The sequence below is a fragment of the Anolis carolinensis genome, chromosome 3, assembly GCF_035594765.1.
Source record: "Anolis carolinensis isolate JA03-04 chromosome 3, rAnoCar3.1.pri, whole genome shotgun sequence".
NCBI lineage: Eukaryota > Metazoa > Chordata > Lepidosauria > Squamata > Dactyloidae > Anolis > Anolis carolinensis.
Window position 1 is genome coordinate 243,093,127 of NC_085843.1, and position 26,507 is coordinate 243,119,633.

General features: G+C 37.5%; 1 protein-coding gene across 5 annotated transcripts in view; it reads right to left on the bottom strand.

Annotated features, from left to right (window-relative positions):
* Window positions 1-26,507, bottom strand: part of farp2 (FERM, ARH/RhoGEF and pleckstrin domain protein 2) — a 90,318-nt gene that overhangs the window by 33,268 nt on the left and 30,543 nt on the right. For all 5 annotated transcript variants that reach the window (XR_010004702.1, XM_016992114.2, XM_008106336.2 and 2 more), the window contains exons 5-13: window positions 22,904-22,982; window positions 21,406-21,503; window positions 18,954-19,068; window positions 14,505-14,652; window positions 12,599-12,694; window positions 7,333-7,496; window positions 7,069-7,137; window positions 4,401-4,458; window positions 861-1,113 (exon numbers count right to left, since the gene is read on the bottom strand). Coding sequence is in view for 4 of the 5 variants with exons in the window: in XM_016992114.2 (XP_016847603.2) it covers window positions 861-1,113; window positions 4,401-4,458; window positions 7,069-7,137; window positions 7,333-7,496; window positions 12,599-12,694; window positions 14,505-14,652; window positions 18,954-19,068; window positions 21,406-21,503; window positions 22,904-22,982 (1,080 nt within the window). In the remaining variant the exon portion in view is untranslated. The remainder of the gene's footprint in view (window positions 1-860; window positions 1,114-4,400; window positions 4,459-7,068; window positions 7,138-7,332; window positions 7,497-12,598; window positions 12,695-14,504; window positions 14,653-18,953; window positions 19,069-21,405; window positions 21,504-22,903; window positions 22,983-26,507) is intronic.

Below are 26,507 nucleotides of genomic sequence, written 5' to 3' on the forward strand. Positions count from 1 at the left end.
ATCTAATGGGGCAACCGTTTCAGAATCCCAAGAATCATCATTGCTACTAGAGTCTTCTGTAGTGGTAGGAGGATAGCTCAGTTGTTCCAACTGGTCAATAATGTCAGTGAATTGAAAAGCTGAGCTTGACTCAGAGCGAACAGAATATGCTGGAAAATTCACCATAGAGCTAGCTTCAGAATGATTAGCAGAACCATAAGTATGCAAAAATGATGTACCATTGAAGGTTAAATTGTTCAGAGAACTACTTTCAGATCGATTGTTAATTAGTGAACTAGTTTCAGAAGGGCTCAGTAGACTTTGCATTCTGCTGGCCTGAGCTTTAACTTCAAATAGTTCTGAGGTATCTGATGGCTGCTCATTTCCATTGAAATCACTATCTTGTTCAAATTCAAACTCATCATCCATGTTCATATCTACTGCTTCTGTGGAGTATCTATCAGGACTTGATTGGCACGACACAGTATTTTGCTGCAAAAATTCTTTGGTTAAAGCACTTGAGTTTGAGAGACACTTGGATAAATTTGACTCCTGAAAATCTAAATCACCATACAAATAAGAAAATGCCTCAGATCCTCCACCAAAAAAGGAAATTTCAGTTGGATCATCATCAATGAACTCTTCAGAAACCTGAAGCTGGGAATTAACCAGTTTTAAAGGTGGAACACCCCTCGCGTGAGGCTCATGTTGTTTGGCAGTAATAGTCATACCTGTGGTATAATCATCCTCATCATTGTCATTTTTACAAGTAATATTACTTTCTTTGTAACACTTTTCTAAAGCTACACCTAAACTACAGCTACTCTCAATACCAGCACAAAAGGGACTGCTGTCTTCTGCAACATTACAAAACCCAACACCTTGGAATGACTGGAGTACTGGTGATCCAGGCTCCTGTACCACTTTCTTCCCAGTTTCTTCTGATGACCCACTATTTCCTTCTGCTGGCAAGTTCCTCGTATGTAACATTCTAGGCTCCAGAAAGTAAGCATTGCTTTCTGTGAAAGTGGGTAAGCTGGCAATGTTTGCAGATAATACATGATCCGAGTGTAAAGAAGAATATGTACATATATTAGACCCAGGGGTTCTCAACCCATCTGTAAACGAGAGGTTCTGGGGAGAAAAGAAGAGAGGTTTATATTAGAAAACTATTTTAGCAATTGCGTTGACAGGAAGTGATATGTAAATACGCTCTATGCAAGTAAGTTCAGATATTGGTCTACAAACTATACATACAATGTCTTTAAACCATACTTGGTGATAGCTGAACCAGAAATTAAACATAGATGCCTCGTGTGATCTAAAAGTGAGGACCTGAAGATTCATCCTTGTCCTTTTTGCAGGAATTAAATACCTGTACAGGCTCTTGCTCATCTACCCTTGTGGCAATGGTACAATACAAAGATATTACCTTGGATTATCCCCAAAAAAGTAAGAGCTGGTTTTGCCATTCCAGTTCTAAAATCTATATTTTAAAATGGCAGTGACTTAAAGACTATTAAGTAGTTTCAATGTGAAAGACACAAAATGTCATGGCTACATGAGTAGGTTACAAATGCATGGTGCAGCAGCACCTAAATTATTATTACAAGCACAAAATTTCATTTAGCAGGTTGCAAGTTTCCATGCACATGAACACATTTACCGCATATACTCGTTTATAAGTCGACCTCAAGTATAAACCGAAGGCAGGTTTTGGGGAGCAAAGTTATGGATTTTGATATCACCTATGGATAATTTGAGGATCATTCTGCAGAAAGAAGAAAGCACCATCCTGCCTGAGGGGATCACCCATCTTGCTGCTGCCACCATTTTCCCATGCAAGCATTTAAAAGAGACAGAAGTGGTACCGCAGTAAAGAGAATAGAAGGGGTTGGTGCTTCTTTTAGGTTCTTCCAGGGCAGTATGAAATGATTCCTTTTTTGGTAAAGATTATTGTACAGTATTTATACTGATCAGTGGGTAAGTTGATGTAGGTTTTTGATTACAATTTTTAGACTTATACATGTGTATATGCAGTACATGGTACTGCATTTCTGAAGATAGGTAAGAGCCTTAAGTTAGAATTACATGATTCCCGACTACAGAATTGTCATATATAACTCTCACCATACTTTAGATATTCCTCTAAAACCAACCTTCTCCAAATAGGAGTCTTCCAAATATACTGGACTACAGCCCCTGTCATTCCAAATCACTATATGTTTTAACTGTCAGGAGTTACAGTGCAAGAAAAGACTAAGTCTAGAGTGGAAAATGGGGATTGGGTTGGCTTCTGGAACCAATGTAAGAGGGCTGGATGGTGTCATGGAAAGATCCCTAAAAGTAGACTCTTACAGGACCTGAGGAAATGGCTCATGGAGGAATAGTCCCAAGCCTAACCAGGATAATCCAGATCAGGACAAAGAGCCACAGAAAAGGCCAGTGCATGATACAGTAAGACCCTGGAGGAACAGCTCCTCCAGACACTTAGCTGATGCAGGCAGACACAGTGTCTACTTTCTGCAGGGAAAAATGCAAATAGGAAAGGGACAGAAGATAGGGCAATTTTTTAAGTAAAGGATACAACCACTGATATCCAGCCCTCTGGACCAGTTTCAGAAAGAAATCAGTAACCAGCTGCTATAAATCACTACTGACCGAGAGGTCATGAGTTCGAAGCCCGGGTCGGGTTAAGCCTCTGACCATAAAAAAAAAAAAATAGCCCTGGCTTGCTATTGACCTAGCAGCCCCGAAAGACAGTTGAATCTGTCAATTAGGGAAATTTAGGGTCGCTTTATGCGGGAGGCTAATTTAACTAATCTACAACACCATAAAACTGCTCACGAGGAAAAGAAGAGGAAGAACAGCCACCAATGGACGGTGAAGCAACAGCTCCCCCTGTGGCCGGAAATCGTGAAGCTGGAAGATGTTAAAAAAAATGCCTCTGTGTCTGTCTAAAACTGAATGTTGTTTGTCTATTGGCATTGAATGTTTGCCATATATGTGTTCATTGTAATCCGCCCTGAGTCCCCTTCGGGGTGAGAAGGGCGGAATATAAATACTGTAAATAAATAAATAAATAAATAAATAAATAAATAAATAAATAAAAGACTATCTTATTTCCCTTCCCTGGACTAAACCAGCCTTTTCCAATAGTTTCCTTAGCTAATAGTGAAGCATTTCAAGAAACTTTAGACAAAAGTATTTTCACCCTTTTACTTTTTAAATGTTTGTGAGGCAGAAAATATTTAGATTTATATTGAGAAAATCTCAATATGACTAAATCTGATGAATTACTATTAAGATGAAAGATAATAAATGAACAGAGTCTAACAATGCCCTTCACAATGTGAACGCCATTCATTACTTATATCTGCTAGTGTGTCAAAACACAAATACACACAATTCTAACACAAAGTGAGAGACAATAGTTTCGTTGAGACACACCTACATTCCTCATTTGAGCCACAAAATAATATTACTCAGGAGATATCCAGGCAATTTGGACAGCTTAGTTATTGGCTTCAGGGTACTTTTAGTGCCTGATTAGTTTTTCTTCATACAATCATTTATTTTGATATATCTCTGGTTGAGCTATATGAAGAACTAGGGAATATTATTGGGAAATTTTTATGTTTATCAGATGATATGAGGTAAATGACCTTTTCATAGTAGTTTTGGTGTGGCTCACCCACAAATAATGCTACCATAGTAAACGAATTGGGAGAGCTGATATGAGAACTGAGTAGAGTGGTTGTCCTGTGTGAAAGAGCAGCATAGTGAACAGGCATTCTATGTTAGAAAGAACAATCTTTCCTTCTAAGTTTTTTTGTGAGAATTCAAGTGGCTTACAATTCTATATTGGGGAACTAGCAAAGTTTATTAATTCTAGGATCCAGCTCATTAAAAGAAAATAAACACGCAAACAATATTTGCTGTCTCAAAGTGTGTTTACAGAAAAAAAAATGTCACTGTAACAGAGAAGAGCTTGATTTGATAAGTCCTGCCCATATAAATGAAAGGTTTCACTAAGAGACATTATGAAATATTTAAGATTAAATCTTGACCTGGATCCAAGCAATACCATAGTTCCATGTGCCAAAAAAAAAAATCTGAAAAAAAATCTTGTACTTTTAAAATGATAAAATTCTGAAAGTAACTTCATATAAGAGTTTCATATTCAGCTTGTGACATGGCACAGATGTCTGCCACTGAAAAGGTAGGAAAAGGAGATAGAATATTTCATTTGTCATGTTCCCAAAGCAAGCTTGCTTCATAATTCATGCAAAAGAATAAAACTATGGGTAAGTTCAGTAATATTGCTACCCAAAATGGGAAATACTGATTTTAAAATGATACATCATTAAAAATGCAAAAAACTATCTCTAAATATATAACAGCATCATTTCAACACTAACTTGTTTGGGTGCATCAGGATTCAAGGTATGAGCAGACATTCTGGTTTTGCTGTGCCTCCTGTGAACAAAAATATGGTGTAACTAGTGCTGAGAAATAATCTAAATATTTAACATGCGAATCTTTCTTCAACTACTTTCACAGGCTGTTGTAAGTTCAAATCATAGAATCATAGAATAGTAGAGTTGGAAGAGACCTCATGGGCCATCCAGTCCAACCCCCCGCTAAGAAGCAGGAAATCGCATTCAAAGCACCCCCGACATATGGCCATCCAGCCTCTGCTTAAAAGCCTCCAAAGAAGGAGCCTCCACCACAGCCCGGGGGAGAGAGTTCCACTGTCGAACAGCTCTCACAGTGAGGAAGTTCTTCCTGATGTTCAGGTGGAACCTCCTTTCCTGTAGTTTGAAGCCATTGTTCCGTGTCCCAGTCTGCAGGGCAGCAGAAAACAAGCTTGCTCCCTCCTCCCTATGACTTCCCTTCACATATTTGTACATGGTTATCATGTCTCCTCTCAGCCTTCTCTTTTGCAGGCTAAACATGCCCAGCTCTTTAAGCTGCTCCTCATAGGGCTTGTTCTCCAGACCCTTAATCATTTTAGTCGCCCTCCTCTGGACGCTTTCCAGCTTGTCAACATCTCCCTTCCACTGCGGTGCCCAAAATTGGACACAGTATTCCAGGTGTGGTCTGACCAAATGAATAAGTGGTATAAAACTGATAATAGTAGATATATCTCAGAACTGTATCAAAAATGATTTCATTTATTAGAAGCAATTCTTGATTTTATGCCTAAATTGTAGATAAAAGAATTATGTTTCTCAATATATATTTTCATACAGACACTGGCACACTGTTCTTGTGGCTGTGTGCCTTGAAGTCCTTTTTATAATGCAAACCTATCATGGGGTTTTCTTGACAAGATTCATTCAGAGGTTTTTCATTGCTTTCCTGTGCGGCTGAGTGTGACTCAGTGTGTCACCCAGTGCGTTTCCATGGCCAAGCAGGGATTTGAACCCCCTCCTTAAAGAAATAGTTCAATTCTCAACCAGTAAACCATGCTGACTCCAGTTATAAAATATATGTCAGTTGCTCCCCTCCCCCAAAAAAGGGTAGAGGCAATAAACAAACCAAAACTATGAGATATGTAATAAGTAAAATCGGAGCAAACAACAACTAAAACATTCAAAAAGTGGATTAAAGCTGTTTGAAAGCCTAAACAAATGTATATACATGGCTAAAACTATGCAGATGGGGACAATCTGACCTCTTTAGGGAGTTTCATAACAGAATATAGCTGCAAAAATGTCTCTCCCATGTCCCTATCCAACTAAAATAGTCTCTTAAGGTATTGCTATTAATTATCATCAAGGTAAAGGTTTTCCCCTGACATTACGTCTAATCGTGTCCGATTATGGGGGTTGGTGTTTATTTCCATTTCTAAGCCAAAGAGCCGACATTGTTCGTAGATGCCTTGAAAGTCATGTGACTGGCATGACTGCATAGGGCGCCGTTATCTTCCCACCGAAGCGGTACCTATTGATCTACTCACATTTGCATACTTTTGAACTGTTAGGTTGGCAGAAGCTGGGGCTAACAGTGGGAGCTCACCACACTCTCTAGATTCAAACCACCAACCTTTCAGTCAGCAAGTTCAGCAGCTCAGCAGTTTAACCCGCTGCGCCACCGGAGGCTCCTTATTATCATTGAAGTCAGCTTCAATGTATGGCAACCCTATAAACGTAAGACCTCCAACTCACCCTATTATTTTGCAGATTCATGCCATGCCTCTTTGATTGAGTCTATCCATCTGAATTTGTGATTGTCCTCTTTTTCCTACTGCCTTCTACCTTAAGTATGTATGTGCAGAGTGTGATCATGGAGCCAGAAACAGCCCCTAAAGGTGGTTTTGCAGTCCTTGGGGCTTCCAGCTCCTAGACCTGCTTTTATTCTGAATCTAAATGAGATGGATTTCCTTTCGAACAGACACAAAGCACCCTTCCAATGGGTTGTAGGCGCTCTCTGCACTGTTTAAATATAAGATAATGGCCATTTTCAAAACCACAAGTGGACTTCTGTCCACTTCCATTCTGGGACTAGTTTTGGCAATAAACGTGACCACTGAAATATCCAAGGAGTAGAAAATTTGACCTGGGAGCCACCACAATTACATAGCCCTGCTCTAAAATTATCAACTATAGGCAGGGTCATACAGTAGGGATATTCTTTTAATACTGTAGCCTCAAACTTATGAGATGATCCCATGGCAATTATTTACTCTTCCTTTGTGAAAAGGAAATACAGGAGAAAGAAGACCAGTATTAGATGATTTCAACTGACATTAATTGCAATAAAATTGGTGTTCAAAACAACCCCTTTTTTCTCTTTTCCATTGATCTAAATAACCTGGGGCTTTAAGATGCACAAAATAGTTTGGAAGCAAATTATAGCTCCTTCCAGTCCAATACAATTTCCAGCTCCAAGAATCAATTTGAAGTTCAAATAAACCAGAAACAATTTAACAGTTTAAACCTAGGAATTGAGTGGAATAGTTTGATCTGCACAAAAACGACTTATCCTAAATATAAACAAAAATCATTTCAGAATAGATTTAAAAGCACACGATGACCTATAAAGGAACAATAAAAGTTCTTCATTCATAAAATAGCTTGTTACCTTTCATATGGGATTTTTTTCAACCCACTCTCTTTAACATAATCCACCAATTGTTTCTGTGTACGCCCACTGAAAAGCCAAGAGAAGAAAAAGAAAAGTTGAACTGTTACCAAAGTTATCTCCATGAGAAAAACAATTTTGGGCTCTTAACAAAGATATGTTGCTTTCAAGGAATAAGATCCAAGATCTTTAATTTAAAAGGAATTACTGGAAAAGTTTTTTATTACATTTTTGTGAAATAATATGAATATCGCTATTCCATACCTGTATCTGAAAGATGACCCTCTGCTGAAGAAGACTGCTTTTGACTTTGGTTTTGGCTGATCAAATAGCCTGAAGAAAGTGTGATACTCAACACATATTTTCCAGAAGTTCTTGCACTCATCTCTACTCCCTAAAAGAAATTCCAAAGTGTCCTGATATGGACCCTAGAATTGAAATACAATGAAGCTCAAATTTGCTACAGGCACTCACATAAAAACACAGTTCATGATAATCTGCTCTAGAACACCCCATAGATCACTACCAAGACAAAAATACAGTATTTTGGAAATACTGAGCAACTCTCCCCCTCATTTCTTTTTATTATAAGTTGGAAAAAATGGAATACAGGTTGAATATCACTTATCCAGAATTCCAAAATCCAAAATATTCCAAAATCCAGAAACATTCACATGAGTGGCTGAAATAGTGACACCTTTGCTGTATGATGGTACAATGTATACAAACTTTGGTTCATGTAAAACTTATGTAAAATTTGCAAATAAAATTACATTCAGGAAATTTGTATAAAGTATATATGAAACATAAATGAATTTTGTGTTTAAGACTTGGGTTCATCTCCAAGACTTCTCATTATATACACATATGCAAATGTAGGTGTTCCAAAATCCAAAAATACTTCTGGTCCCAAACATTTTAGAAAAGTGATACTCAACTTGTAGGTAGTCTGGAATACTATATACAAAGTGTTACTGAAAAAAATTAATCCATAATTAAAAAGGACGAAGTTGTTGACCAGTAAGTGAGCTTAACAGTAGCAAGAGTGTTAAGAGCCTATTTTGTTGGTCTGATTGTTTGTTTTATCCAAACATTTGGTAAGAATTATCTCAAACCAAGTACAGAAAAAGTGAAAAAATGATCAAGAAACTAGAGTTACTCCACTATAAGGAACAATGTACAATGATTGCTTCTATTTATCTCAGAAAAAAAAGCCAATGAAGGAAATACATGACAGAGGTGTGTAAAATTATGCATGCTGTAGAGCAGTGGTTCCCAGATGTTTTTGGCCTACAACTCCTAGAAACCCCAGCCAGTTTACCAGCTGTTGGTATTTCTGGGAGTTGAAGGCCAAAAACATCTGGGGACCCCACTGCTGTAGAGAAAGCAGACAAAGAAAACCTTCTTCCTTCTCTGAGAGTACTAGAACCTAGTACCATGTGCAAAGCTAAATGGTGCGAGACTGAAGAGAAGTAAAAGTAAGTGCTTCTACATAAATAACACAATTAAATTGAAGAATTCATTGTTGAAGAGATAGTGATGTGTGCCAGTTTGGAGAATTTTGAAGGGGATTACTTCAGTCCATGGAGGAAGGGCCATCCATGGCTTCTAAACAAACAGATACACATCACTTCCTGAATCAATGGGAAATGTGGCAGAGGATGAAGTTGCACTCCTTTCCTCCCAGTCGTTGTGTGTAGCCAATTGATTGTCCACTGTGTGAAAAGAAAGTTGTACTAGATAAGACCTCCAACTTAGGTTTTTATGCTTCATTTGCACCAAACCACTTTGACCCTCAGTAACAGTATCTTACACCAGATAGTCTTGGTAATTTAAGACAAACTATTGTATGGGTTTGTATCTTTGCACAATATATTAGTATGCTAAATAATTTCAGGGGTAAGTGTGTAGAGTTAAGGAAAAGTGTGAAATGTTTGACATAGTGGCCATTCACATATGAATGGGGCAAGCACAGTCTGGAATGGCATGAGTGAAGATGACATGTTTAAGTATATAATTGCTGGAGGCTGAATAATATAAACTTAGTTACCTCTGAAACATCACACCTACAGTACGGTCACTACTACAGGAGATACAGAAGTAAAGTTCAATAGTCAAAAGAACTACAACAGATCTTGCGCACTAGTAATAGTGGTTTGAGTGTTAGACTAGGATTCTGGGAGGACAGGGTTTGAATCCTCACTTAGAAATGGAAACCCACTGGGTGGCTTTGAGCAAGTCCCATTCTCTCAGCCTGAGAGAATGGCAAAGGCACCCCCCATTGAACAAATCTTGAGAAGAAAACCCCACGACAGATCCACCTTATGGTCTCCATAAGCCAGAAGTTATCTGAAGACATACAAGAGAAAGGCAAGTAGACACCAAACACAATTTTAATCAAGATTGTTCAAATAATGACTTGCATTTATACAATAGGTACCCTAAATCTAAATCTAAATCTAAATCCATAATAAAAGCGAAAACCTGTATGTGTGTATGTGGCACAGATGTCTGCTCACACAGACAGCCTCTGGCCTCCACAAACAGGCTATAGTTTCCAGGGTCAATCTAGCAAGTCACTCTTTTCCACTGACATTGTGGTCACAGCGAGCGCCATGAACATGCAGCCCAGCTCCTGCCAATGTCCTCCCCAACACTATGGCCCACCACCCAAGTAATGCTTTCGTTTGGGGACCATTTCATCCTAGATTTTGCTTTTTCTTCCACCACAGGCAGGCATCCCAGGGTTCTCCATTGCTGTGGAATTTGCATGGCCCCGCCCACTGCCCTTTCCTTTCCAATCTCTCTGCATAACAAACACAGCAGAACTGAGCTCCAACTAAACTTACTGCAGGAGTTTAGGAACTGACTCCACATGGTGGAAGTTGTAGTTCACCCTGCATCAAGTCAGAGCACTGTCACTCCTACTGAGGAATATAGAGGAGTTGTAGTTCACCTACACCCAGAACGCTATGAACCCAAATAATGATGGCTCTCGGCCAAACTTGCCATGCAGGCCCAATATGCCCAGATTTGACTACTGGTGGGTTTTGAGGGGAACTGGACTGGAAGTTGAGGAGTAGTAGGTACTGGGATTTATAGTTCACCTGCAATGAATGAGCATCAAACTTGGCACACAGAGCCCCCATAACCAATACAACATATTGGACAAGTTTGGGGGAAAAGGGAGTTATAGTTCACCTGCAGCCAGATAAACATGACCCACTGAACATACTGCAGGTATTTGTGGGAAGGGGCCTTGATTTTGGGAGTTGTAGTTCACCTCCATCCAAAGACCACTGAATATAGCCAATGACGATTCTAGACCAAACTTGGCACACAGACTGAATGTTACCTGCTGGGGATACTGATAGATATTTCGGGGCAATTGCCCTGGGAATCTGGAAGTTGCAGTAGTTCACCCCCATCCAGAGAGTACTGCAGCACACCTGGTACACAGGCCCAAAATGGCCAACTTATAATACTGGCAGGGTTTGGGGAGAATTCAGCCACAATTCTGGGAATTGCAGTTCACCCACTCCAAACAGAAAACATAACATTAAAAGACGAATAATACCATTCTCAAATGACCCGGGCATCGCCGGGTCCCCAAGCTAGTCCATAATAAAAGCAAAAACCCGTATGTGTGTGCGTGGCACGGATGTCTGCTCACACAGACAGCCTCCGGCCTCCACAAACAGGCTATAATTCCCAGGGTTACGAATCTAGCAAGTTACTCTTTTCCACTGACATTGCGGTTACAGCGAGCGCCATGAAGATACAGCCCAGCCCCTGCCAATGTCCTTCCCAAACACTATAGCCCACCACCCAAGGAATGCTTTCATTTGCGGACCATTTCATCCTAGATTTTGCTTTTTCTTCCACCACAGGCAGGCATCCCAGGGTTCTCCATTGCTGTGGAATTTGCATGGCCCCGCCCACTGCCCTTTCCTTTCCAATCTCTCTGCATAACAAACACAGCAGAACTGAGCTGCAACTAAACTTACTGCAGGAGTTTAGGGATTGACTCCACATGGTGGAAGTTGTAGTTCACCCTGCATCAAGTCAGAGCGCTGTCACTCCTACTGGGGAATATAGAGGAGTTGTAGTTCACTTATACCCAGAACGCTATGAACCCAAACAATGATGGCTCTGGACAAAACTTGCCATGCAGACCCGATATGCCCAGATTTGATTATTGGTGGGTTTGGAGGGGAAGTGGATTGGAAGTTGAGGAGTAGTAGATACTGGGATTTATAGTTCACCTTCAATGAATGAGCATCACACTTGGCACACAGAGTCCCTATAACCAATACAACATATTGGACAAGTTTGGGAAAAAGGGAGTTATAGTTCACCTGCAGCCAGATAAACACTGACCCCCACTGACAATGCACTAGGAGCAGACTTCACACAGAGAAGCCTCATGGCCTTCTGAACATACTGCAGGTATTTGTGGGAAGGGGCCTTGATTTTGGGAGTTGTAGTTCACCTCCATCCAAAGACCACTGAACCCAGCCAATGACGAATCTACACCAAACTTGCCACACAGACTGAATATTGCCTGGTGTGGATACTGATACATATTTTGGGGAAATTGCCCCGGGAATCTGGAAGTTGCAGTAGTTCACCCCCATCCACAAACTACTCCAGCACATCTGATACACAGACCCAAAATGGCCAACTTATAATACTGGCAGGGTTTGGGGAGGATTCACCCACGATTCTGGGAATTGTAGTTCACCCATTCCAAACACAATGCATAACATTATAACACAAATAATACCAATCTCAAATGACCCGGGCATCGCCGGGTCCCCAAGCTAGTGTAAACTAAAAATGACAATTTCAAGTAAATCTACCAGAAGCAGGGATGAAAAAGGAGTCTTACTAAATTCATCAATCCCAATTAAACAGGGGGCAAATTTATTAAATGGAGGATTACTAGTCTCTAGTCCGTGGATGAAATTGACAATTTTCCACCAAGATTTTCATAATTCCATAATACCATGATTTTGCACTGTGAAGCAAATTATATTACATTCTCATAGGAAACACAGAGAACTACCTGGTTTATCAAAAAATTCAAACAATACATCCATTGCTTTTAATTTTTAAAAGTCCATGCAACAAGATAGTAGCTATCATAGTTAAATAATTTGTTCAAAAATAAATCTGTAAAATGCCAAAAACCCTCTATCAAGAAAAAAAAATATTGTTTCTAAAATGCTAAATTCCTTTCTCTTTTAATTGAGCTAGTTCTTGTGATGATCTGATTTCTGCATTCATTTATTTTTTTCTCGATTTTCCATTCTAATATTGACTGTGTCTACAATAATCTTCTTACTCTAGAGAATGTTTAGTGTAGCACTACATTTGTAAAGTGGTTAAGTTACAGCATTAAGTATGCATCCTTTATTAATATCAAAAACTATAAGACCCGAGAATACTTGGGTTGTGCAAACAAGGCTAGATGTGTTTCTGCAAATAGTTAAAAACTGTGGAAGAAACATAATGATACTCTACTTACATGAACTTCTGGGTGAAGCTTGATGAGGAATCGTTTTCTCTTGAAGCTTATCTTTCTTATTTTGGACCAGTTAAAAGTATTGATTTTTGTATTACCCTATATTAAAGGCAATATGAAACAACTGAAGAACAAATGTACTAAAATTGTGAAGTATTCTTTAGTTCTTTGTAATTAAAGTAATACAATCGTTCAACCCCCTTACGATGTATTCAAAAGGATTAACAAAAGTTAAAAGCTGAATTATCAAAAATATCTATAAGTTTTTGGTTTTACCTTTTATAGTGTGTTAAGGCTGCAATGTTATTTCCTGCTAGAATAATCAAAAATATTTTTAAACTAGTTGAAAAAATATGTTTCTCAAATGTCAAGAAATGATGATAAGAGTTCTGAACATATGAGAATTTCTGCAGCTCAGGAATTATTCTGTGCAAAAGCCATAGATGGCCATTTTGTGCAGAAAACACATTTTCTGTGCAGGAGCCATCACTGCACAGACATATTACTTCTTATGTGAAAAATGTTATTTCCTGTGCAGAAAATACACTTCTCTGCACCAAAAAATAGTTTTCAAAGACTTTCTTACAACAGAAAAAGTAGGAAAGAATTACAGCTCTTCTTCCTGCCCCTTTCCCTTTCTTGCTACCTTAGAGAACAATAGATCTTGCCAATATTCTAAGGTAAAATATTGGGACTATCACATCAATTTCAAGGGATAATATCAATGCATTACAAAGATTTATGCTTAAGTTCTTCTGTTCTATTGGGGAAGGCAACATTAGTTCATGTCATTCATTCATCTGCCAGGAGAATAAAAGATACTAGCAATTCCAATTTGAACTACTACTGCAGGACATATCATAATAATAATAATAATAATAATAATAATAATAATAATAACAACAACAACAACAACAACAACAACAACAACAACAACAACTTTATTTTTATATCCCGCTCCCATCTCCCCCAGGGGGACTTGGGGCGGCTCACATGGGGATATTTGTCTATCTTCCTGGTTAGAGCAATTTCAGACTCCAAGTAATGTTTGTTATTTATCTAAACTAGTTACAGTTCCAGCCTCATTATATTTTGTTGATAAACCAAACAATATAGTAAAAGCTTAGCTGTAATCATCCAAGGAGATTTAGAACAACCTGTAGTATCTCACCTACAGGCTTAGACCTCTTATTTAAACTATACCTCTACATGTAATATGTGCTCGTAGCTAACAATCCACTACTCTGTTGCAGGTTTAATTTCATGATAAAAGAGCACACTTAGATGTTCACCCAATAACACTACGTAACAGGATTTTTGTTCTTGGGTTCTAAATGTCATTTCCTAATTTGTTCTATCATAAAAACATGGAAAAAATTATTAAACTGCAAAAACTTTGTTTTTGAGGGACATCCTGCACCATGTTCTGCTATAGTTTTTCAATGAATATCTCATATAGTCTCAACTAATTCAACATAGTTTGTGGCAGCCACAAAAATGAAGTTTCTGGAGTATAACAACCACATAGCTATGGCAAGTGAAGGAACACTACCAATGTTATGAGTGACTGTATCTTTCCTAGTTTTTGTTATGCTGAGTAATGAAGTCAACAACTGTCAAATTTCAAATTTAAATTACCAGATACTCTAACATTGCTTTTTGGCTTTATTTGGGGGGTGGGGATATTAAAGGACCCACATTTGCAATGGCACCCCAGAGCCATTGAGACTTCCATCTATGACTAGTGTCACTCCCTAAGTTATAGAGACTGATACAGCCCTGAGAGGTCAAACCATTCATACAGATATTAGACCTAGATCAGTTACACAGTTACTCAGACTTGATATAAATACAAAGTTCTGTTGCCATAACTACCCAAAGTTTATCATGTTAAATAATTCTTTCCTACCTGGAATACCAAGACACCTGTATGTGAAACAGCCAAATTAATCTTTGTCCCCTCACGGTCAGATGCCAGGTGAAACCTCATGCCATACATCTCTAACTTCCGAGCTATTTCAAGTACTTGGAAATCTGATTCAGCAGGAGTTTGGCCACTATAGTAATCAAAATAAAAACAAAGGAACTATTAGTTAATTAGTGATTTTTTTTGCAAGCTAGGAAAATTTTAAAGGAAATTTCTGACATAATAATTCAATAAGCCATCACTAAATAATGCAGTAAATTAAATTCTTTGTTAGAGAAAAGGAGCAAACCTTCACAATCTTATTAGTATGTGCAAATGGTAAAGCACAAGGCAATCTATTCATTTATTTTGCGGCCTGATATTTCACCCTTTGCTCAAAATGAGTTTCAAGCAATAAATAGCAATCATAACAAACTTCACACTCAGACATTCACCCACACACGTCAGAAACTCCTGGTAGATAAATGGTGAAAGTGTGGTTCCCTTGGATTCTGCAGTCATATCACTACTGGATTTGTGATCAAATGCTCCTTATGACAGGCAGAGAGGGGACAAAAGTTGCAGAACCAGCTTCTACTTTTGTTAGTTGATGGAGCCAGGTTGGCATCACTATGGTCACAATGAAGGAGGTGAAAAGTCCCATGATCCTTGGTCTCCTGGTTCTTGAAAGAAGCCAGATTGTGCCCTAATTCCACTATCAAGAATAGCTTATAGTGACGTCATAATGAGATTCAAATACAGTAGTAATTGCTATTTACATGTGATGCATTCTTAATTTGCTCAGTCTTGTCTGGAAACATTTTACATTTCCTTTTACAATTTTAAAAACAAATACTATGCTCTACAATTCTGTAAATGTTGTTACATTACCAGCTATTCCCTAGAAAAATGAGGCAAAGGTGTAGGATGAGGCAAGACCCAAAAAGATCCTATTGACTACTAAAAAACAGCTGGAATACAGTAACAGCAAATGATTACATTCATATATATAGATAAAATTGTTGTTGGAAGCTCCAGAGAGATCTATTTATTATAAGGCAGGAAAAGTGCAGTTCATGAAGAAAAAAGTTATTTTGGCATACTGAGCAGTTACACCTGTGGTGGTGATGGTAAGGTCTGGGAGGGAAATTGACCTCTGTCTGGATGACAATACTGTAACCCAACCTTGTGGTTTGTATGCATTAGATAACCCTGTAATATGTTAAGTAACATTCACTAATACCTCAGCAATGCAGTTTTCAAAAAAGGATCTGTTGCATGCAGTCTCTCTGACAGTTTTCTGCCTGCCTTGGCACCCACAGTAAATACTTTTATAGATTTTTTATTGATTTAGAATAGGGTGAAGACTTTGATTTCATCTCCTATCATATTCACCAGTTCGTTTAAAAGTGAAAACAAAAATATTCAATTTCTTCTCTCTGGCTTGCAAAATAGATGAGGGGAAAAAACTGGATATTAATGGCTAACCACCACATTTGAGCTGCCAAAATATGTAGCCATAAACGTCACTTTCCTAAGCTGCATTAATATTTATTGACATTTCCAACCTATTTTTGTGACAAAAAGAATTCAGTACACAATGCCTGCCAAACAACTCTGTGGTTTTAATTAAACTGCCTTGAATCTTCAAAAGATAGAATCTTTTTGAAGTGGGGAGCAAAACAGAAAATATTCCAGTTGATCCACACTATGCAAACAAATGTTTACAAGCATAAAGCAGTTTCAGAGCAATTATCTTCAGATGTTTTCAGTTGACTAATCCTCACAGACTGGCCTGAAAACAATCTGGTCTAATTTCGTTATCCGTTAAGTAGATAAATCTGCTTAGCCATCCTACTTCCAGTCCATTGCCATTTAGAGAATTTTCATGAGAAGAAATATATTCCAACAAAAGATTTCAACAGATCAAACACTGTTGTTTTAAAAAAGAATTTTGTTCTTGCGGAAGTATTTGAACATTACTGCAATGATCTACCAAACAAGTGGCAGATAACTTGAGTCACAAGAGTCAACTACCGTAGTCACTTTCCTGTTCATAACTTGAAAAAGTAGAAAAACATATTGTAAAACACACAAGTGAGCAGAACAGAACTTCTCCATAGACATTCCTAGAGGTTCTTGCATACTACTATAGAATAACAATGCAACTTCCATGTTTGGCAATACCTGTCAGCAGGGTCATGAACAATGTATCATTAGAGAAAATGAGTGAGTAGTTTAATTGCTGTTGAGCTTTATTAATTTTTTTTTTAAAAAATACCCTCTCCCTGGTTTGTTTTTCCTTTGTCAAGACAAGCTTATGCTTCAAAGGAGATTTTTATTATGTCCAAGGAGTACACAACATTCTCAATGTCATTGATATAGATTGTAAGCTGCTCCGAGTCCCTTTTTGGGAGATGGGTTGGGGTATAAATAAAGTTTTATTATTTATTTATTTATTTATTATTATTTTGTGAACGATTTATTTCCAATTTAACAAACAAGTTAGGATCTTTTAAACACATTATTTAAATTATATTTGTATTTGTTTTTCTCAAGGCTCAGAATGGCAGCAAAGGGAACTGATACTAAATATTAAGTCTTATACCCAAGTAATACGGTTTGAAAAGAATCTTCTTTTTCTTGCCCAAGGTTCTTACATATATTATACCATTAAGACCTGCATATCATGTTTATACACTCAATAGATGTCTTTTAAAAGAATTGTACACAATGGATAGTTTAACAAAATCTCAAAGTCTGTCAAATATTACTGTTAAATTTATTATTACAGTATTTCTACCCCGCCCTTCTCACCCAATAAGGGGACTCAGGGCAGCTTACAAATATAAAATGAATTGAATTAATTTTATATATGTTTTTAAGGTTTTTATAATGTATTTTAATAACGTTTTAATGGATTTATATGTATTGTTTTGCTTTTATGACTGTATTTCTTGGGCATTAAATTTTGCCAATTTTTGTAGGCCACCCTGAGTCCCCTCGGGTGAGAAGGATTGGATATAAATGTTGTAAATAAATAAATAAAACACACATATAAACAATTACAATAACATTCCAATTCAATTTAAAATTAAGTTTCATTAAAACTTCATAAAATATGTATATAAATATACATTTAGGCGCGTTTCAAGATAAATAAAGAAGCATGTTGAAAATATTAAGAGGTACTCAATTGGGAATTTCTATGTCAAATAAATCAGATGACGTTTAAATTATAAATTTTAAACTTTGTATTAAGTTTTAAATGTATTGCTCTTATATGTTGTTTAAAACTGATGTTTTATCTAGAGTATGTGTTATGTTTTTTAACTAATAGTTCGTGTTGTATTTTAAATTATGCTGTTCCTCCATGCATGGGGAAAGGCAGGCAAGAAACAGGATGATGACGATGACGACAACGATGATGATGATGACACAGAAATACACATTTGATACAGAGACTGACATAAAAAACTGCTTTATGCAAGAAGACTATTTCATCATATATTTTTATTGTGCAAATAACTTATAAGAAAAAGGGAAAAATGAAAAAGCCTCCAAAATACAGAAATGCAGTAAGAATATTGACTAAGCTTTTAATTAATATTTAAAGCCAAACAACTACTAATAGAGTCAACTAGCTATTCTTTATGAAACCCTCATACTATTCATGAGATACTATGGAACATCTCAAATTTTTGGACTAATTTGAAACCCCTCCATAAGTGTTAAGTTCAGACTTCTGGAAGAATAGCATTTCGGGGTGGATATTTAAAAGAGTCGGCCTATCCACTTTCATACTAGATATGTGCATTCAGCATGTAGCCTCTGACATTCCCGAGGAAGTGCAACTCAGTAAAGAAAAAGATTCTCTACTTCTGCAATGAATATAACTAAGGAAATGAACACTTGTGGACAAGTGAGCAGCTGCTGAAAAAGTACAAAATAAGCTGAAGAGGAATCAGAAAAGTCATACTTCTAATAACTTAAGGCATGAAGCTTTTAATTCTTGAAATGTCTGGTTTCTTATCAGAATGTATTTAGAATATACATTAACTGCTGTGTTTATTATCCCACATTTGTTTAGTATAGAAGAAGATATCTCAATACAAGGTGAAGCCATCTAATTTTTACTCTCACGATGTGGCTTGCCACCTAACAATTGCACCTCAAATTCACTTGTGGTTACAAAACTAGTTTGCATACATTCGGTGGGTGGAACAGGGGTTCTAAGTAAGATTATCCTGTAAGTGTGAACCACAAAAACCAGAATAAGACTATCATATCATTTATCAGATTAATACTAAGAAATTTGCTTTCACTTCAGTCTGTTAAAAATCAGGCAATTCAACATGTATTGATAACATCTTCCTTGCAACATTGGTGTAATTTTCCAAAATGCATAAAAATGTACTGAATAATAGAAACAGGGTACTATTTTTCACTTACATGTGTTTCCTGTGAAATTCAAGTATTTTTCCTTGCAGTCTATCTTGGTTTGGGAAATACTGATTATTTTTAAGGTGTTCTCGGTCCCCTGATTCATCAAAGTCTCCGATCTCCGCTGTGGTAGAAGAGAAATATATAAAAGAAACTGTTCCTTAAAACTAATTGCACAGGTTCAGCAAATTTTTAAAGGTACTTTCATATATGAGATTAATTACTCAGATCAGCCAACATTCATTCTTTGGCTTTTCTTAAAAGATATGACTATTACAACCATATTGAACGTTTGTCATACAGTTAGGTATATTTTGTTTTAACCTGTGCTATGAGATGCCTTGGGATTCATACAGTAACTTTATGAGGTGAATGTCAGAATGTTTTTTTAATATTATGTAAATAATTTGGGTTTCAATGCGATTCCTATTTGTTCACAACTCCATGCAAGCATCTGCCTACCGTCTTTTCCAACCACTCTCACTGACGGTGTTCTTAAAAGAAGAAAGGAGAGCTATAGCTCAGTAGTTGAGTACATGCATTGCATACCAAAGATCTGAGCTTCAGTACCTGGCCTCTTCAAATAGGAAGAGGAAATAATCCTGCCTGAAACACTGGAAAAATGTTTCCAGTCTTGTGTCAGCAGCTATCTGCTTCATTGAAAAGCAATTTCCTGTGTTACGAGTTTTACTACATCCAATTTTTATCGGTAGCTGTGACAGAATTTTCTAAGACATGATCATTTGTCATGAAATAAACGAGAAATGGGGACAGAGTTCCTACTGCTGCCTACAATCTGGCATGTAATGAAATGTTGCTAAATCATGCAGGAAATGCACCCATAGCTGTCAATTCAATGTGGTAGAAATCATATGCTATGAGAACTGATTTAGGGAGCAGGGTATGTTTACCCTGAAGAAAAGAATGTTAAAAGGTGACATGATAGCTATATTTAAATATCTGAAGGACCTGATACTGAAGGTAGAAAGGGCTTGGTTTCTGCTTCTCTAGATTAGAACATGGAGAAATGAATTTAAACTATAGAAATTCCACTTAAACATTATGAACAACTGACTGATGGCAAGAGCTGTCTGACAGTGGAATATGCTTTTTTGGAATGTGGTGGAATCTTCTTCTTTGGAGCTTTTTAAACAAAGACTTCTTTTGTAAATTCCCTACATGGCAAAGGGTTCAACAGCATGGCTCCTCTACTTTTAAGACTATTCTATATTTAAATATTTGAAGGGATGTCATGTAGAAAATGCTGTTTCAGAAACTGAAATATAAATCAATTTATTCAATTTTTTTTAAAAAAAGAGATTCCACCAAAACATTAGGAAAAAGTTCTTGGCTGCAAGAGCTGTTTAATAGTAGAATAGATTGCCTTGAAGATTGGTGTAATCTTCTTATTCAGAGGCCTTTAAATGGGTTCAATCAGCATTTTTCAGGAATGCTTTAGATGTGTTTTCCTGCAAGGCAGGGGGTTGGATTAGATGGTTCTTACAGTCCTTATCAATTCTTAAGATTTTATGAAGTTTCCCAAAAGATCCTGAATGGCAACAAGGATGATGAGAGGCAGAGAACAAAACATATGAGAGAACAGTGAAATTGCTGCATTCTTTAAATACCTCAAGGACCGTCACAGAAAATGTAGAGCAAGCCTGTTCTCTGTTGTCTCAAAGGAAAGAACCGGATCTAATGATCTTAAATACAGGAGGATGGATCTTGATTGAACGTCAGAAAAAGGTCTAGACAGTGAGAATGGTTCGGCAACGTAACATGTTGCCTGGAGAAGTGGCAAGACTCTCCAATCTTAATGACATGAAGGACTTCTGACACAAGCATAGGCACAACTGCAGATGTTCCCTATAGCATCATGATCCTGAGCTACTTAGAGCTTTAAAGGTTAAAACCAACACTCTGAATTTGGGCTCAGAAGCTTATTGGTAACTGTGCAGCTGACACAGAATCAGTTACTTTTTAAAATTTCCTGGTTAGTACTAACATTTAGACATCATTATTTCATATCAGATGCAACTTCCAAACAGTCCTCGGAGGCAGTGCCAGGGAAAATGCATTTATCCCAGCCAAAAAATTATATTTTTAAAATATGGATAGCACAGGGAAAGGTTAACATCCCTGTGGTGTTTGCCTTTCTGTCTGTACCACTATTCAGATGATTTCACCTCACTTTCTGTCTCAGTGATGACAGGATTTTGAAAAAATTGGCTTGCTGTGGAAAAAAGGATTGGTGATAAAGCTTCAGTGGAGATACCTTTTCCCCATGATCATTCTTAGAGGAATAAATTTCCCTTCCGAGTAGTAGATTTCTCTCACTTGCAGTAGTCTCACCCCCATTCTTAACCATGAGTAGTTTGTAAGTCAGACGTTTGTAACTCGGGGACTGCCTGCACTAATGAGTAGTAATGCTACATTCCCATAGGCCACGCTTGATACTAACATTGCAGAAGGTGAGATATGAGAAGTGCTGCTGTGTTATCATTGCAGGTAAGGTGTTCCTCTGCTAGATCCCTCTTGATTTGCAATGCAAATAGATACCTAAAAAAGAAGAATCAATAGCATAATGTCTTGTGTGGCAAACAATCCATTCTGGCAGAAAAAGAGTGTAAACATTAGATGAAGCCAAGGTCAGCAGCAATACATAATTAGAAGTGGTTCATGCAATACACTATGGTTATGTATCTATATAGTGATGGCATTGCTTCCAGTGATCAATAACCAAGAGAAAGATTGTATCACCATCATCAATCTGGCAGTTGCTGTTCAGTGACACACACCTACTGTCATTACATCCTCTAACTGGTTTTTGCTGACCAGCATACCTGGCAGGAACAGTAACACTTTTAGAAATAATCCAGCCTCATCAAGTCATACAACAATGTTATGTCTAGGGATGTTGAGCTTTAAACTAAAAGTGGCTAATAGCTAGAATTGAACAACTAGAGGGACAAAGGTTCCCCATTCTTGCTATACAAGTTCAGACTTCATCCTATACAGGATGCGTCATGGAACACATAGTTCAAATTCTTTACCAAATATAACAAAACACACACACTTCTTTATCTTCCTTGCCTTGGCAGAAACTATGAATGAGAGACTTTTCTCCCAATACACTATCATTTCCCATAGATCTTAAATGCATCCACAGAAGTCATTTAGTAATGCAAAAAAAAAACTCTTAAAAAACAACTGAAAGCCAGTAAGTAAAGCTGGGTGGAAAAAATGGCATGGACTAAAATCATTAATAACAGTATGTGCAGGTGCAGTGAAGCAAAGAATACTAGAAATACAAAGCATGGCTTGGCAGAAAATCTAGTACTAGCAGTTTGGTGGTACAGAGATCTGCTCAAGAATGTTTCAGTGAATCTCAGGAAGAACACTGAAGAAACATTTCCTGCTTATAACATGCATAGGAAAACATTGGTCTAACACAATAGACTGGGTTTGGAAAATAGAACTTAGATAAACCATCCTAGAATTGGTGGGGCACTATTCTATGAGTTGACATAACAGAGTAACATATGAACTTATACTTATCTATCACATAGCGCTACTGCTGGGAGGGGTCACTATCAGCTCAATCCTATGTATGTTTACTCAGAAGTAAGTATCAACATGTCCAAGCCATGAATACACAAAATGACAACATGTATTTTCTTCTCAAGGAAGTTATGTCATTTAATCAATCCTCTGCCCCCCCCTCCGAAATAGCCACTTTTGACCAATTTTGTGACATGTACATTCTATTTGTACACACCTGAAGAATTTTTTCCATTACCAAATTAGGTTAGAAAAAAACTGGTGTTATTGAAAGCAAAACAAAGCTACACTCAACATCACCATGAAGACTTAATTTCTCAAGTGTTATTTCAAAAACCCATACCTCCTACCCAATAGTTTCACAAAAAATAATTTAGAAATTAACACGTATTCTTTACCTGGTATATTCCTCTTGCAACTGACCAGGATCAGGAGGAAAGAACTTTACAGCTAGACGAAGCATTGTATTCTTTGGTCCTATTGAAAAGTCAATACATTTTATTAGCTTTTACCTTCACATTTTGAATACTCAAATTGAATTATTACTGTTAAAATTCAAAAAGGAGGTCATGAAAATTACCCATTTATGTTGTTAATGGGTTGCTTTTGAGCTAATGTTCTGATTTGAACGATCTGCAATTTCAGGTCTTCCCAAAACTTTGTACAGTACCAAAACACTGACATATTGCTGCTATAGGATAAATTTACAGATGGTAAACTGATGCAACATCTGGTTTATCTATATATATAAAAGAGTGATGGCATCACGGCAATTCACAAAACAACAAAAGTACAGGCCCCCCAACCTCAAAATTTGACAACACAACCCATCATCCATGCCTCAAGGTTGATACAACAAAAAGAAAAGAAAAATAAAGTCCTAATTAGAGGGAGAGCAATAATTGTTTTTATCCAACTGCTGCCAGTTTAGAGGGCTAATCTCTGCCCACTTGGTTGCCTAGCAACCAAGGGACAGCCAGGTTTCAGTTAGGGGACAGGCAGATTTAGGCCTCACTTAGACTTCTTCCACAGATTATCTAATTTGCACTGGATTATATGGCAGTGTAGACTCAAGGCCCTACCACACAGCTATATAATCCATTTATAATCTTATATTATCTGCTTTGCACTGGATTATCTTGACTCCACACTGCCATATAATCCACTTCAGTGTGCATTTTATACAGCTGTGAAGAAGGGGCCTCAGATAATCCAGTTCTGAGCAGATAATATAAGATTAGAAATATACAGTAGAGTCTCACTTATCCAACGTAAACAGGCCGGCAGGATAAGTGAATATGTTGGATAATAAGAAGGGATTCAGAAAAGCCAATTAAACATCAAATTAGGTAATCGTTATACAAATTAAGCACCAAAACATCATATTATACAACAAATTTGACAGAAAAAGTAGTTCCATGCGCAGTAATGCTATGTAGTATTTACAGTAGAGTCTCACTTATCCAACACTCGCTTATCCAACGTTCTGGATTATCCAACGCATTTTTGTAGTCAATGCTTTCAATATATCGTGATATTTTGGTGCTAAATTCATAAATACAGTAATTACTATATAGCATTACTGTGTACTGAACTACTTTTTCTGACAAATTTGTTGTCTAACATGATGTTTTGGTGCTTAATTTGTAAAATCATAACTTAATTTGACGTTTAATAGGGTTATCCTTAATTCCTCATTATCCAACATATTCGCTTATCCAACGTTCTGCCGGCCCGTTTATGTTGGATAAGTGAGACTCTACTGTACTGTATTTACAAATTTACCACTAAAATATCACAATGAATTTAAAACACTGACTACAAAAACATTGATTATGAAAAGGCAGACTGCGTTGGATAATCCAGAACATTGTATAAGCGAATGTTGGATAAGTGAGATTCTTCTTTAATATGAAATTATTACTGGGATAGAATAATGCAGAACAATATAATCTCTAAAACCAGGACAGTAAATAAACAGGGGAATTCCAGACAGGAAACAATCAGGGCCAGCTAACACCTCCCAACAAAGTATTCCCATCATCAAAGTCTGGCAAATCCTGTTTTCTCAGGGCCACAGACAGTAGAAACACATAAAATATCGCAAACAACATCACTCTGAAAACAAGGGAATTCCAGACAGGAAACAATCAGGGCCAGCTAACACCTCCCAACAAAGTATTCCCATCATCAAAGTCTGGCAAATCCTGTTTTCTCAGGGCCACAGGCAGTAGAAGCACATAAAATATCGCAAACAACATCACTCTGAAAACAAGGGAATTCCAGACAGGAAACAATCAGGGCCAGCTAACACCTCCCAACAAAAAATTCACTCAGGGAGGAAACAGCCAGGCTTTAAAGCTGCAAGACCATTACATCCTAATCATTTTTCCTAATTGCAGCATTCATACTTGCCTCCAACAAACAAACAAAAACCAATCAGAAATATTGTATATTCACAACCTTTAGGAAATAATATCCCCTGATGGCGCAGCATGTTAAAGCGCTGAGCTGCTGAACTTCTGGACCGAAAGGCCACAGGTTTGAATTGGGGGAGCGGAGAGAGCCACCACTGTTAGCTCCAGCTTCTGCCAACCCAGAAGTTCGAAAACATGCAAATGTGAGTGCATCAATAGGTACTGCTCTGGCGGGAAGGTAACGCCGCTCCATGTAGTCATCCCACATGACCTTGGAGGAGTCTACGGACAACGCCGGCTCTTCGGCTTAGAAATGGAGATGAGCACCAACCTCCAGAGTAAGACACGACTGGACTTAATGTCTGGGGAAAACCTTTACCCTTGACCTTAACTACCACCAATTCCTCAATACTTTATTTCCTATACCACCATACTTCGCCACAGCAACGTGTGGCCGGGCACAGCTAGTCACAGATAAAATCAATCTATTCACTTTAGCAACTGGGCTTTAAAATCTTTTCACAGAAAGTGGTAGAACTGGACAAATTCTATACATCTTTACTTTGGCATCCCTGCAAAAATGAAGCAGGTAGAAAATAGATTTCTATTTTTATACAGCGCAAATCAAACAATGGAAACTAAAACACAGAACCCTTACTCATCTCTCACCCTAACAGAAATTAGAACAGTACAACCAAGTTGTCAAGAAGATTTATTCCTCTGTCTGTTACCGATGCTTCTATAGTCTTCAAATGCCAGACTGAAGTATAAACTTAGAAGCAGGGCTGACTAAATACAAAATAATCATTTGTATGCCACTATCAGTATATTCAACCCCTTCACGAATAATTTGTCTTGTAAATAGACACCTGTGTGTATTCAAGGGTAAATAGTGGAGATGTTATACCAGTAACTTTTTGTTATTGGGAGTATAACCAAAGAAAGACACATGCATGTGCACACACAAACACACACACACAAAGTGATAATCAACAATATTTTATTTGTCAGAGAGTTGCCTGTATTGAAAGCATATCTGAAATGAAGATTATCATTTTATTTTGGGTCTCAATCCAAAGAGATAAGCAAAGTAGAAATCATCATCATGCCACACAATCCCTATAAGTTTTCTTATTTTTCTGGTATTTTTCAGTATTTTATCAAAAGGGTATGTACACTTCAAATTACCAACAAGCATACAGTAGTAACAATGCTACTTCTTGAGTTACATTGGCTACCAACGTGTGCTACACAGAAAATCTAAAACACTGGAACATATCCTATCTTAGGTGCCAGTAGCATGTGAATGCTGAAAAACACCAACTGGTTAAAAGTAAAGGTTTTTTAAAAAATAGCTGATTAAAATGGGATGAGCAACTGTCAACAGTTAAGGGGCCTTAATGACCCTCCAGAAGAACTTGGAGAGCTGTTGTTTGCGTCACACACTGCTACATTTTTAAAGGTTGTATTTAATGGCCTTCAATGTCTCTTGGGCTGTTTTCCTGTTTAAAAATGCCTCTTCTGGGCTTAAAACGGTTGAATTGGGGCCTCAAATCCTGGTGAAATTGCCCCCACACCCTCTAAA